Source organism: Vanellus vanellus, assembly GCF_965231255.1.
Source record: "Vanellus vanellus genome assembly, chromosome: Z".
Classification (NCBI taxonomy): domain Eukaryota; kingdom Metazoa; phylum Chordata; class Aves; order Charadriiformes; family Charadriidae; genus Vanellus; species Vanellus vanellus.
The window spans coordinates 59,808,423-59,822,389 of record NC_138908.1 but is presented as its reverse complement, the minus strand read 5'-3'; the positions used below and the strand labels follow the sequence as shown (position 1 = coordinate 59,822,389).

The following is a 13,967-nucleotide window of genomic DNA, read 5'->3' as shown; positions in this document are numbered from 1 at the left end:
ATTCACTGTTACCGTAAGACAAAGTCTGGTTGAAAACTTGGCTTTTATTTAAATAGTTGATAGCAGTGGGAATTTTGGAAGATTACCTGGAGTAGACATGGTTTTAAATGAGAGCAAAATTGTGCTTTACAGCATAGGGGTGATTCTTTTCTTGCCATTATTTATATGTATGGTGAAATACAAAATGCTGTTGCCTCTGTCCTTCAGAATTTATAGTACGAATAGGCACAACAGGTTAGGGAAAAGAATACTTTTTAGAAAGAGAAGAAAGTCATGTTGAGACTCATTCAAAATTGGCAAAAAAAAGTAAGGAACTGAATCTATTCTCAAATTAAAGGATATGATTAAAGAGCAAAAAATTCAGAGAGGAGCAGCAAAAATGTGGGGTACTGAGCTATATGGGCATAATGCTCAGGTGGTCTCCATGTTTTCAAGGTGCAGAACATTTCTTAAGGTGAGATGGGGACTTGTTGAACAAGATTTGACTTTTAGCAGTCTAGAAGAAACCTGAGTAGGAGCAAGCAAAGACTTGAAGACCTCCAGTGCTGTAAGACACCTAAATATGTCAAACAAATGTATTTTGTTTCTTGAAGTGGTATTTTCTTCTAATATGCTTTGTGAATGCTCAGTCTGAAGCTTTTATTTCTTATTTTTTAATCAGTTTATTGACAACATTTCTTCACGAGAGGAAGTGGATCAAGCTGAATATTACCTTTACAAGTAAGCATCCTTTCCCCCCAACATGAACTTCAAGACATACAAGTAAATACCACAGAGTCTTGCCCTTTTAAGACTCTGACCCTTTCCAGCTTACCAGATTTGATTTCTATTTTGCAAAATATATGCATCTACCTGGCTTGCAACTCACAGTTAAGGGCCTTCTTGGTAACTTCTCCTTTGTTATGGCTGGCATTGTTCTGCACCTGCAGCACTGACTCCTGTCATGCATGTTAGTTTGAGCCACTGAACAGTTAATACAACCTCCAGCTATGATTTACATTAGAGATGCTGAAATTATACGGAATTATGTTTGTTTGCAGTTTTTCCTTCTAATACTTTTTTGTTCTCTAAGTCATAATTTAACTAAACTGGCTATATGCGTATTTGCATGTGTAAGTGTAGGACTTGAGGAACCTCGTTTCCTTAGAATGAATAGGAATGAGAATGGGCATGCTGTAGTAATGATTAAGTCAGCAAAGCTAAATGAAGTATGGTTTTGGTTTTTATCCCCTTAGTACTTTAGGTTCCCTAGATAAGATGTGCAGTTCACCTTATGCATAGGTTGTTCGAGTTTTCTGCAACTATTTTTGGTTTGAGTGAAAGTGTATTTGGTACCTCTTCTTCTAGTGTCAGGTTGAATGTTTGCTTGCTTCAGGTCAATACATCTCAATATCAGCTTTAAGAGGACAGTAATTCTTGCTGATCACTAAAATAAGTTAGTTCTTTTATGGATGATTTTACACACATTTTGAGAGCTAGGTTTCCTGATGGAGAAAGTAACTCATCCTGTCAAAGTGCGTGAGAGAGCATCTTTACAAAGAATGTCAGATCACTACTTGTAAAGAATAATGATTGTTATTTTAATGAAGAGGTTTACTGGGTGGCTGGATGGCTGTTTTAGGTATATGCATAGTTGTAAGTGTATGACTGCATTAGACTTCAGATCTCTGTGATACTCTGTGATATCCTGTAATGTAAAAATAAAAGGAGGAAGAAGAATCTGTTACAGAGAGGAGGTTAGTGGAGCTTTCATTCCTTCTGATCAAGATTTCATTAGTCCTGCCAGAATCTGTGGTCAGAAATCAGTTTTCTATCCTGTAACAGGTGAGGTGAAAACAGGAGAACATAAATCCGGTTTACAACAAGCTCTTGTCCTTGTTTTACAGATGTGCTGTTAGTACCTTTTGCTAACATTCTTGAAGATTGTAATGTACATTGTGCTACAGACTTAAGTTCTCTCTGATGGAGTCAGGCCCTGTAGGGTAAGGGAGGCCAAGTGACCTTTGAATGCCCTGGCACCAAGAGGGAAGTGTGGTAGTTTAATTGCTGAGTCTCAAAATGGCACAGATAAAACTCAGCTAGTCAGAGCGAGATGTTAATATGTAGTATATCTTACAGGTTCTTTCTGTTTGAAAACAAGGTTCAGAGAGAGTGGCAAAAAATCAGAAGCATAGAAACTGTTCCATAGTGAGAGGGAGAGAATAGAATGGGAATCTCTAGCATGTAAATACCTTTCCCACTCTTCATCTGTGCCTGGTTAGTACATCAGTTTAAAATACAGGGTTTTAATCCTTAAAAGGAGAGATTTGCAGCTCAAAACCAATTACAGTTATTTACTGTTTTTCTAAGAAATAATTCTCCTGTGGCTAGTGAGAGTTCAGCTGTGCACATATCCAATAGGATCATTTGTAATTGACACAGATTTTAGTAGTCTGTGTGGAGAGAATAGAGGTACTGATGTGTCAGATGGCTTGTCAGATGTGCTTTGGTTGGAATTTTTCTTGTGTGTGTCCCTGTAATGCTGCTTTGTTTCTGTGTTGCAAAATGCTTAGTCTTTTGGTGGTGGTAGCATCAATTTTCCAGGAGACTTATTCCAGCATGATCTGTGAAATTATTCTCAAAATGCATTTATATGCAGGTAGTGAAACAGTGTAGAGAGGTCTGTAATTCACTGGAAAATGTAGAAATCCCAATTATAACATCAGCTTCCCTTTCAAATGAAAATAAGTGTACTAGCTTCAGGAAATAAGAGATGTGGTTGGTATTGGCTGGGCCCCTTTTATTGTTCTTTACATTTTGCACTTACGCTGGAGTTCAAATGAAGGACATGTTTATAAAGATACCTCTTTGCAGCTGGGAGGAAGTTTGACACAGAAAAAATCTGCAAAAGTGGTGACACCATGAGATATAAAGGAGATCGTAGAGAGGGATAGTGAAGAAACAGTGAACCTTTGACAAGAAATCTCTTTTTCTGGCTTAATGAGAAACAGTTGAAAGCACAATTTTTGTACTATATGTAAGGAGAGTAAGCTTCTAAAAAAGCAAAAGGCAGTATCAGCAAAAAGCTTTTTTATGTATCCTAAGGTATACAAATCCTTTGTGAGCAAATGGCATGCACATGGGCTGGTAAGTTGGCTGTATGTGCATTTGCCTGAATGTAAATAAGCAGAATGCTCCCAGAGTCCTATGTTTTTCCCTTAACTGCTTGTATGGTATAAGGGGGAGATTTTGATGTCTCTCCCCAGTATTGGGTACCTCTAAGGGTAGTCAGTTCCAAGGCCCCTACAAGGATGGAAGATGTTCCTGTTACAAAAGGGCAAACTGTGCCTGTGGGAAGAATCAGAAGGAAGTAAATGGCATTTCCATGCTCGCTGTGTGGGGTTTTTCTGAAGATGGGAGTGCCAGAACTTGTAAGCTTTGTAGACTGGATCTTGTAGTGTGTCAGGCAGAACATAGTTCCAAAAAGTAGTGTTCTGGAGCATTACCATAATCCATTTAGCGTCACGAAATACAATATACGTATTATATTTAGACCTGTTTCAACTTTCCATCCGTTTAAAGCAGTGGATCTCCAGCCATACTGTCTCCACAGAGGATCTTGAGCTCTCAAGAATAGCTGTGTGGAAACTGCTACGCTACATTGTGGAATGTGTCAGTAAGATGGTAAAGGCTGTTTTGAGGCATGACGTCATCTGCTTTCAGTGCTCCTCTTTTTGTTCTCTACTGAATACCTCTCCCCCTCCGTTAACTGTCAGACTTAAAAAAATCCTTTCATCTCCTAGGATCCCAGCAGAAATTCTAATCAGAATGCAGAGCACTTTCAGCCAGATCAAAGACCTGCAGTTCGCCTTACTTTGTCCTGTCTCACTGAGATGTCACTATTTCTCACGTCAGGGTGTTTTTCATATCATAGAAACATTAGCATAATGGAGAGAGGTTTTGTGGTGAGGTAACTCTGCTGATTCTTTATGTAGGTTTTATGCCAACAAAGACTTTCAATGTGTTTGAAAGCAATTGTGGAAGTTTTATGTTGAGTTTCCTTAGGAGGATTTTTAATTGCATTAAACCCATTGCCCACTGCATAGAAAAAAGTATACACACTGTCTGTAAAATGTAAATGTGTGTGCTTGTGCTCTGCAAGTTCTTGCACAGTCTCCCTAGGTTTTTTCATTGCCTTTCCTTGATTGAGCATTACTTTTTTGGAAATTGAGTTATGTCTGCAGATTTCAGGATTTGTTACCTGGGGTCAGTACTTGATTATAATCACAAAACGGGACAACAGCAAACTATTAGAAGTTATTCTTAGGTATGCTGTTACATCATTCATGGTAGTAATTGAGGCCTGATTTCAGCCATTAAATCATTTTGGGACTATAGTGGTCTACGTATATATGAAATTGTGCTTATTCCTTGCCAGTGTATCAGTAGTTAGTTGAACATCACATGCAAAGTTTCATCTGCACTGTCTGTATCTGCATGTCGGTTCTGTGGGTGCAGAAGTTGCAGTTTTTGATACTTACATGCCAATCAAGTGGTTTAGTGCCTGAAAACGTTTGGTTACTCTAAAGTTTTGCTTGTAATAAATAATCACAATAGACCTAAAAAAAATTTACTCCTGAAATATACTTTTCATGGCATTTATTTCCACTAATATAATATTTTGTTTCAGTATGTGAATCTACAGGATGTAATGAGTACCATTAACCTGTTCCAACACAAACAGAAAAAGGAGAAGAGGCATAGACACAATCCTACAACATATTTAAGTCTTCCTTTGAGATGTTTTCATTGTCCTAATGTTGTAGCTGACATAGACTTCAGGTCTTGGCTCTCACTCCCAGACAAATGGGGGAGGAGACATATAAAAATAAATTAGTTGGAAGTATCTGTCTATTATTCAAGTTATGCAGCAGTTATGTTTTAAAATGATATTGAGAAGTGGTGGAAGCGTCTGAGAGAAAAATACACTTTGTAGCCAGAATGGTATGTTTTATCGGTTTGAACATCTGCATCAGATGAGCAATCCAAAATAACTTCATTTACAAAAGATGTGGGCTGCTCTTTGGCAGGTTGGGAGACACAAGAGAGGCAAGCACCAGAGAGATTTACCTCATTAGAATATTCCAGTACTTTGCACATGAATGACTGAAATATCTGGGTTTAGTGCTTTAGAGACTCCACTGCTCTTCTGGCTCCAGTGTTCACTCATTTTTGCACAGAGGGGAACATGTGCTTACTCTCCCTGTCATCTTTCATGGTTTCTGTGTTGTCATTGTCTGCCCATGGTTTGTCAGTCTGAGCTATAGGAATCTTGCAGAAAATAACGAGCAACTACATTTAAGAACTCAGAGCAAAATTTCAGCAAGCCTAATCCTATAACGACATCTCACTGAATCAGGTGTGTTCCGTCTGTGTAACTGTGCTGTAAAATGGGGGAGAATCATCAATAAAGATATAACACTGAAAAGCATTCAGAAAGGTCTCTTCCTGTAACACAGGTCTTTTCAGTCATCTGCTTTTCATAGTACATCTGTCCTTTTGTATATGCTTTTCTTTAAGCTTGGCAGAAACTGGACAAGAATTTTCTAGGCACTGCCTATAAAAGCCGAAAAAGTTGGAAGAATTTCCTTCAACACTAATCTTTTCTTTTTGGCATGTTGCCACCACTAAAGGGATAAGCGTTTGGATTTTAAAAACCTTTCTATTTAAAATAAGGGAAGAAGAAAGATTCTTCTACAAACAGAATGCATATATCAACCATAGGGGGCAATCTGCTCTCCCAGCCCCTCCCCAGTATTTCTGGACTAGATAGAATGATAAAGACAGTCATATTCAGAAATAGAAAGAACTGACTCAGTCCACACCCCAAGTAGATACATTTTTCATTTAGTATTGGGAGAAAGGCTTTCATTACTATTCTTGCAAGAAAAGAATCTTAGCAGAATTTTCCTATCTTTAAATCAGCATCTTTCTTGCCAACAGCTCAAAGCATTCTATGTAATAAATAGTACTGGAAATAGACTGAAATACAATGTGAGCAGTAAGTATTCAGGACTAAATCTCCAATGTTGTACTGGTTATATGTTGAAGGAAAAAAGGCAATTTTGTCTCAGAATTTCATTCATACTCACCTTAAAGGTCAATTTTGCTATATCCAGTGGCATTCTAAAGGTGGTTTCGTAAATTCCTGCACCAGCAAAAAGCCTGTCTGGAGGCAGGTCTTGCGTTATAATTTAGAAATGCTGGAAGTCTAGACAGAGGTTAAATTGCAGCCAAAAATGTAGAGTGAGCTGTTCAAACGGATACAAATGACTAGGACAGAGTAAAGCCTTTTATAAGCTTCAGAATTTAAAACACAAACATATATAGAGATTTGTTCCTTTGCTAGCTTTGATGACTAATAATTGTGAAGATAGACTTGAGAATTAACCTTACCTGGCTTTCCCCGCAAGGAACTTCAGGTTCTGTTACAGCCCCTAAGCAGTAATGGCAGCCAGAGCCAGGCAGTAGCTCCAAACCCATGTAAACAGAAGAAAAAAGCATAAAAAGTTTTTGTTTCTGTTGAGTTCCCTCTCTTACAGCTTTCCTAAGTAGTGTTAAACAGTACAGAAATCTTTTCCCTTAAGTAATGTTGAAGATTGCAACTACTATGAAACTGAATTTTTATTAGGCTTACAACCATACCCACAGCTGCCATGATCTGATTTGGGAACTGCTAATTTTGTGGTTATTGTATCCATCAACCTAAATCATTCCTTTATGGTTCAAGTATTTATTCCTTTTTGAAACAAAATAAATACAGCAGAAAAATAATGATTAACTACATTGTTAAGGATTAATCTTGACATGCAGTAGATCAGAGCTGTCTTATTACAGATAGGTTGATTAGAATTCGAATTATTTGAATTGTTGAATTTGATCTCTGTTTAAATCAGCAAGCAAGAAACCTTAATTCAAATAAAATACTTTAGTCATGTTTCATGTTTATAGTTTTATTTATGTTTCTAAAGGAAGCGTTATTGTTGTTTTTTGGTAACCCTTTAAACCTTTTTGATATTCTTTGGAATGATTGTACTAAATTTGGAACCGTTTTTTAACTGAGCAAGGAGACAATCTTGTGTAGGTACTTACAAGTTTATCAGGTATTTATTTACACATTTCATTTATATATTTGATTACCTTTAAAAAAAGAGAGAAGTTTTTACCAGAGTGCTATTTTTCACTGATGTGGACAACTCCCTTGAGAAAGAAATTTGAATAAAAGTATTACTTTCCTGAAAATTACAAATTGTAATGAGTATGTAAACATTAGTTATATCAGATACAATATGGAAAGCATTTATCAGAACATGTTTTGCATTTAAAACTTATCAACTACAGGAAATCTTGTTTTTATTTAGTGACATAATCAGATTCTCAAGATGTCAGGATTTTAGTATTTGTAGGCGCCAGTTTTTATCCCTCTTTTATTTAGAAGAGGTAAATGTGCATTCCTGCTGTTTTCAGAGACAAGATACTCATTATTGAGCTGAACTAAGCATAACATAGGCGAATAAGGAATATATTATGATTGCAGTTGTAGAAGGGGTAACAGTCATTAAAAATTCTGGTTTCAGTTGCTTAGCTAGTAACTTTCTCTAGTCTGTGGTATCCCACTGGTAAAATTAGCTGTAAAATATGTGTTTCTTGAGGAAGAAATATATTTCATGCAAATTGTTGAATTCAAGGGGTTTTGGTGAGCAGTTTATTTCAAATAGAAATTCTGTTGATTTTTTGTTAGCTTTAACTTACTGAGTCACACTGCTGAGTAGCACTGGATTGAGGTGTGAGCAGAAGTGGGGGTAGCCATTCAAATGAAATTTGTCTATCTTCACACATTATGTATAAAATAACAAAATAGGCTAAAAATGGGAGAGCATTTATCCTGTACTTAAGGAAATACAGGGTTTTGTGCTACTGCAACCAGCACGTACACAGAATGCTGAACAGTTTAAATGTCACAAGACAGGAATAAGTACTAAGTCAAAAGGTTTCCAGATCAGGCAGAAAATTTCTTAGGAATGTCAGTGATTATTATTATTTTATGGTAGTCGGTAGTAAAAGAGAGAGTAAAGGCGATACATGAGGTAAGTTATGGTGTTGATTTGTTGCCATTAGTGGTGGTTTTCTGTGGGGTGAATCAGGTCGCTCAAAGCTTAGATAGACTATGCAAGTAACTGTGGGTCAGCTTTTGATGAGGATAGGTATTTTATTGAAAATGGATTTTTAAGAACAGAATGAGTATTTAGAGCTTGAGCAAGTGTTTGAGTTTGTCAGTTTTATACTGGAAAGATTTAAGTTAGGAGCTGGAGAAGAAAGATAAGCAGAAAGTAGTGTTGGCTTTCTAGTGTCCTGATGTTGGGTGTAGGAGTTGCATAGTATGCCACAGCTGTTATGTTGAAAATAGATCTTGGGTTGAATGTGCATGTTGTAAAGCAGATCCACTGACCTGGGTTTACTCAGGATTTTAGGTTTTAATTGTTTTCTCTTATTTATAAGTAAAAGTAATGCTTATAAGAAAGTGGGACTGGAGATCCACCAAGAATGCGAAATGTCTTGAAACATTCCAGGCCATATTATGCTGTAAGTAAGCGTGGAAAGGGATTTGTGTCTATCTGTCTTTCTATTGATCTTTTTTTTTCTTTACAATATTTAAGGAAAGGTTTCTCAAGGAGACTAATACAACTGCTGATAATACCTAAACAAGCAGTTTCATGACACCGTTGGTTTTCTACCATGGAAACAGTATCAACTCTTGCAGGGTGCATGGAAGCAGAGCTGGAAACAAAGCATGTCTCTCACATTCCACTGCATTAGAATTCCAGTTTTGGACCACTTTTGTTAAGAAGATTGTCAATATGGGTGAATGATAGCAAGTCATGTGCTGGTTTTATAGTGTACACTGGAGAGAAGGCCAAAGGCACTAAAATATTTTTTCCTGTGTTACCTCAGACAGCATGTGAAATACAAGGCTCGTGCATTATCAGTGAGAACTTCCCTTCATTTTACTGTATACAAGGAAAAATCCGTATGATCTTAATTTTAAACAAATCATTGTTGGATATAAGCTTGCTGTGTTCCACAGGGCATGTAAGATGAACATAGTCTGATTGAGCACATAAAAAATGCCTGTACCATCTTACTGTGCTTCACAGTAGTCAAGAAAGTGTTCTGTGCTTTATTAGTAACAGTGAAGATGTTCAACTGAGTAATATGATCCAGTAGAGTATCTGTTGTGTTGTGCGCTGAGCATATCTGTGGTTTTGATGCGTGTTGCTGCATAGTATGTAGTAACAGGTAGCAGATGTGATGCAGGTTCCAGAAGATGAAAGCCTGTTGAAATGGAAAGAACATTAAGATGACCATGATAAGGGATGAAATAATACAACACAGGTGTAGGTCTTATCTTCTTTTGTTCTATTATGCAGCATTGTAGACAAAATGGTTATAACAAAATCAAAGTTACTGTGACAAGGAGGAGAGAGACCTACTTTAGCATACACCTTTCTTTAGCTTATAAATGATTGGGAATGTTAGTTTTCAAATAGCTGGCTGTTTGTATTTACAGAAATGGATGTTTATGCTTTTTTAGGACTGAAAATGTTTGGTCAACAATCAGTTACTGAAACATTTAGAAAAATACCTGATTATATCCATCAGGCTGTAGATTTCTTTTTGTCCCCAGTGGTAAAGAAATTTGAAAAGCCAGCTTACGTTGCTTGATTCCAGTAGTTTGTTTTTTCTAATTACTTCCATCTTCTTCAGAAATGTCCAAAAACATTAGAGTGCAGAACAAAAATGAAAATAAGCCGGTACACTTATTCAGCTGGTAAGGCTGCTTATTTCTGCATATACATTCATGCCTGTTAAAAAGTGTTCTACTCCCTAAGGGAAGAAGAAGCTTGTATTGCAAACAGACCCGCAAAACAATGCTTTGCTGAAATTGAATAGAGGTACTGATAAGCCAGGGTCATAGTTAAATATTTTGCTGGGATGATTTCTGAGGTTATTACTCTCTCTCTTTGTTTTCCAGGAATGGGACATTAAGGTGCAAATTTCTGAATGTAAAATGCCCAGTAGCAGAATGAAAAATACGATTATTCAGGGTGCCTACTTTCTTGGTTTGGGTGGTCGTTTTTTGTGTTGTTTTAATGCTGCTTTAACAGTGAGCTGTTTTTAAAGCTGTATGCTCTAGATAACATATCTGTACTGTCTGCTGGAATGAGGCCAGTTGCATTTTCAGTGCTTCTCTGTACCAAGCACTCCAGTCACTCTGCTCAGCTACCTGCGACTGTTCCTTCTGGCAGAGTGTCTGTTACTCTTTTTCTATTTCTGTCCTTTACTTGGTAAATCTTTGGTTTCTAGGCAGAATGATCCCTTCTTTTTTTTTTTTTTTTTTTTTTTTTGGCAAGGGGGTGAGGGTTGGGGCAGGGGAAGCTTAGATAGAACCCCAAGCCCCTCCTATCAGCTGATGATACCACCTTATCTATTTCCTAAAATCCTGGTGCATCCCTTGTCTCTGCAGGAGAATGTCCCCAGGCTTTTCAGCTGCCTCCCTGTCTTCCCTTTGCTACATCAGATTGAAAGCCTGAGGGACGCTGTTAAATGTGGAGTTGGTCATTTCAGAAATAACACTGCAGCAGCTCTCAGCAATTGGCTTGCATCTTCACCATCCTGACAGATATTGTGGGCTGCACATCCTTGAAAGGTGCTGGAGTTGTCCTTGCCTCCCAGCTTTAGTCTAATTAAAGGTCCATGCACGTGTGTGGTGTGGCAGGTCCTTAGTGGATTGAGGCAGGTCCCTGGTAGCTGGGGTAACCATGTTTTTTCTCTTTGGACCAGGTGAGGATTTGACCCAGGATATAGTTCAGGGAGCATTTAAACAGCCAACAAAGAATGCTTTCTTGGGTTTGTTTTTAAAGTTGGAAAGGGGTATACTAGAGAGCAGCTGGTAGCAACTACTGTTTTCTCAGCTGTAAATGTAGACACAATAAACATTCCTTCTTTCTCTTGCTGGAAAATGAATGGGGATTTTTATATTCCCCCCTTCCCCCACCTTCACTGTAGAGCTTGTCAACCTGAAAATGCATGGATTTTGGCAACTGGCTTTGCAAGCAGATTTGCACCTTTATGAGTAATACCTTTTTCCAAGAATTGGTGTGGATGTAGAGCTGGCTTTAATCTCTAAAGTCAACTTTATGATCATCCTCTTTAAATTGTCATTTATTTAATTCTGATCTCTCCTCTTTTACTACTGTATTCGTTTAACAAAGGGGAAAAATACTTCTTTCTTCAGTCTAATCAGCCACTTTATACTTAGTTCCATTAGTGAGTGAGCAGAGCAGGGCTAAATCCAGCCACAAGCAAAATAGATGGCTTCTGGCAGCAGACAGCTGGGAGTAAAATGGGCAACCCACCCCCCTCCCTTGCCTACACCGTCTGTGCCAAAGCTCTGACAAACCAGGCTGGCTGCTGGTGCTTGTAACTGGGGGTGGACAAGGTGTAGCAGCTACTGTGAGAGCATGACAGAGGAGCATTCGCAGCAGGAGTGGTACACTCTGTTTTCTCTGCAAAAGGGTTTCTTTTTTTGTCTTCCATTGAAGTTACTGTCCTGCAGCGATCAACCTTTTTTGCAGAGTTTCCCTTGTCCAGGTTAAATCATAGAGCAGCAAGTTCATCTTATGTGAGAGACTATTGTGTTGTTTTGAAAACGTCAAGGTTTGGGCCGGACTGGCCGCTGAGATGAACAACAGATTCACAATTCTTTGGAGGAATGAAATAAAAAGAGCCAGACTGAAGCACATCCAGTACATAATTGCACATAGTTTTAGTGTTTTCCCCCCTCTTCTGTCTTCTCTGTTCTCCTGTACAGTGGGTAACATGACATGCATAAGCCTTCTATACTCTGAGTGCCTTGGAGAACTGGATGCTTGTAAATGCCAGTTTGGAGCCTAAATACAAAATCTGAGTGGGCCACTGCAACGAGGCAAAGTAGCAGGGTGTCCTGGCATCGTACCGTGCACTGGTGTTCATCAACAGAAGCAAAGACAGTAGTGGGTTATGTTTATAACTAACAGTCTTGGCTGTATTCCTGTCTCGAAAGGGGAGGAACTACAAAATATCCCTTTGCATTTTGAAATCCTCTGCCTGTTTTGAGTAGCACAACCTCATTTTATTGTGCAGCTTGTACCTACCTACACAAGAGAACATTTGTCCTACAGTAAGTACCTGCAGTACTTAAAGTGAGGTACCTACTGTCCCTCTCTTTAAATAACAGATCTGTACGGTGTTTTTCTGAAAGGAACAAAAGTAAAACAATCACAAAGCTGGCAAGAGACCACAAGTTTTAAACTGTGTAACAAAATGCTTGAGTCAGTTTTGCCATGTTTATCCTTGATTTGCTTAGTGGTTGTCATGGTTTAACCCCAGCAGGCAACTAGGCACCACACAGCCACTTGCTCACTGCCCTCAGTTGAGATGGGGGAGAGAATCGGAAGAGTAAAAGTGAGAAAACTCATGGGTTGAGATAAAGACAGTTTAATGGGTAAACAAAAGCTGGGCACACAAGAAAAGCAAAACAAGGAATTCATTCACTATTTCCCATCAGCAGGCAGGTGTTCAGCCATCTCCAGGAAAGCAGGGCTCCATCACGCATAATGATGACTTGGCAAGACAAACACCATCACTCTGAACATCAGCCCCCTTCCTTCTTCTTCCTGCAGCTTTATATGCTGAGCATGAGGTCATATGTCATGGGATATCCCTGGGGTCAGCTGTCCTGGCTGTGTCCCCTCCCAGCTTCTTGTGCACCCCCATCCTCCTCGCTGGCATGGTGATATGAGTAGCAGAAAAGGCCTTCATGCTGTGTAAGCACTGTTCAGCAATAACTAAAGCATCCCTGAATTGTCAGCACTGTTTTCAGCACAAATACAAACCATAGTCCTACACCAGCTACTATGAAGAAAATTAACTCTACCCCAGCCAAAATCAGCACACTAGTCCATGTGCTTGACATCATACGCAACAGAATAAAAGAAATTTTTGTCCCATGGGGCTTGGAAGAAGTTAGATACACTAAGAGTTATGCTAACTAGAAGTCAGCCTGTGAAGTACTGTGATTGGATAACTTACTGTGGTTAGGGAACAGTTAAAAATGTATCATGAAGGACTCAAAGATTTTTATTTTTCATTGCTAAAAACACTTTTCTCAGGGCAATGCATGGTTAGAATTGAGACGTGACAAGAAATGTAGACAGATTCATGGTGGACTGCCTGATAGCCAAGGCTTGGCTATGCACCTATGGTTTACTTTTTGGAAATGGTTGCCTTTTTGACAGCAGCTGTGGCTGAAATTAGAGGTGATCATCAGGTGTCTTGTCCCCTCTGTTGCAGGTGTTATGCTTAATATGAAAACGTTATTTGTTTAGCTTGATGGTTTACCATGTAGATCTTCCTCCCCTTTGCTCATGGGGTGCAGAAGGACAGCAATGCACAAGGAAATCAGATTAGCAGTGAAGAATGAAAAGGGCACAGCTAGTAGATCAAAATTAGATTAATTTAAACTACGGGACTATGGCAGCAAATCTGAAAGGTGAAACCTGAACTGTGCAAATCCATTTTTTGAAGTGTTTGGCAGCAAATGTAAGGTTTGGCTTTTCCCTTGCTTAAGTTGGCCACTAAAATCCATTCAGTATTTGTATTCCTGCAGCACTCTCCTGCCAGCATGTTCTTTTAGCTTAGTTTGCATATGGTGTGAAACTGAACAACTTTGCAGAATAAACGGTTTGGCTCATCTGCTTCTGTATTGCAGCCTTTGATACTCAAGCCAGAGGAACACATCATTTGTAATCTCTGCAAGTTCAACTGTGATCAAACTGAAAAGTGTCAAGGGTAGTGTCAGTGGGTGTAATGTTACAGTAGTTTGAAGC

The 13,967-nt window shown here is 38.6% G+C and overlaps 1 protein-coding gene across 1 annotated transcript in view; it reads left to right on the top strand.

The window, feature by feature from the left end:
* MRPS27 (mitochondrial ribosomal protein S27) overlaps positions 1–13,967 on the top strand; it is a 49,183-nt gene that overhangs the window by 10,187 nt on the left and 25,029 nt on the right. The window contains exon 4 of the mRNA XM_082497403.1: positions 662–720. Coding sequence (XP_082353529.1) covers positions 662–720 — 59 coding nt within the window. The remainder of the gene's footprint in view (positions 1–661; positions 721–13,967) is intronic.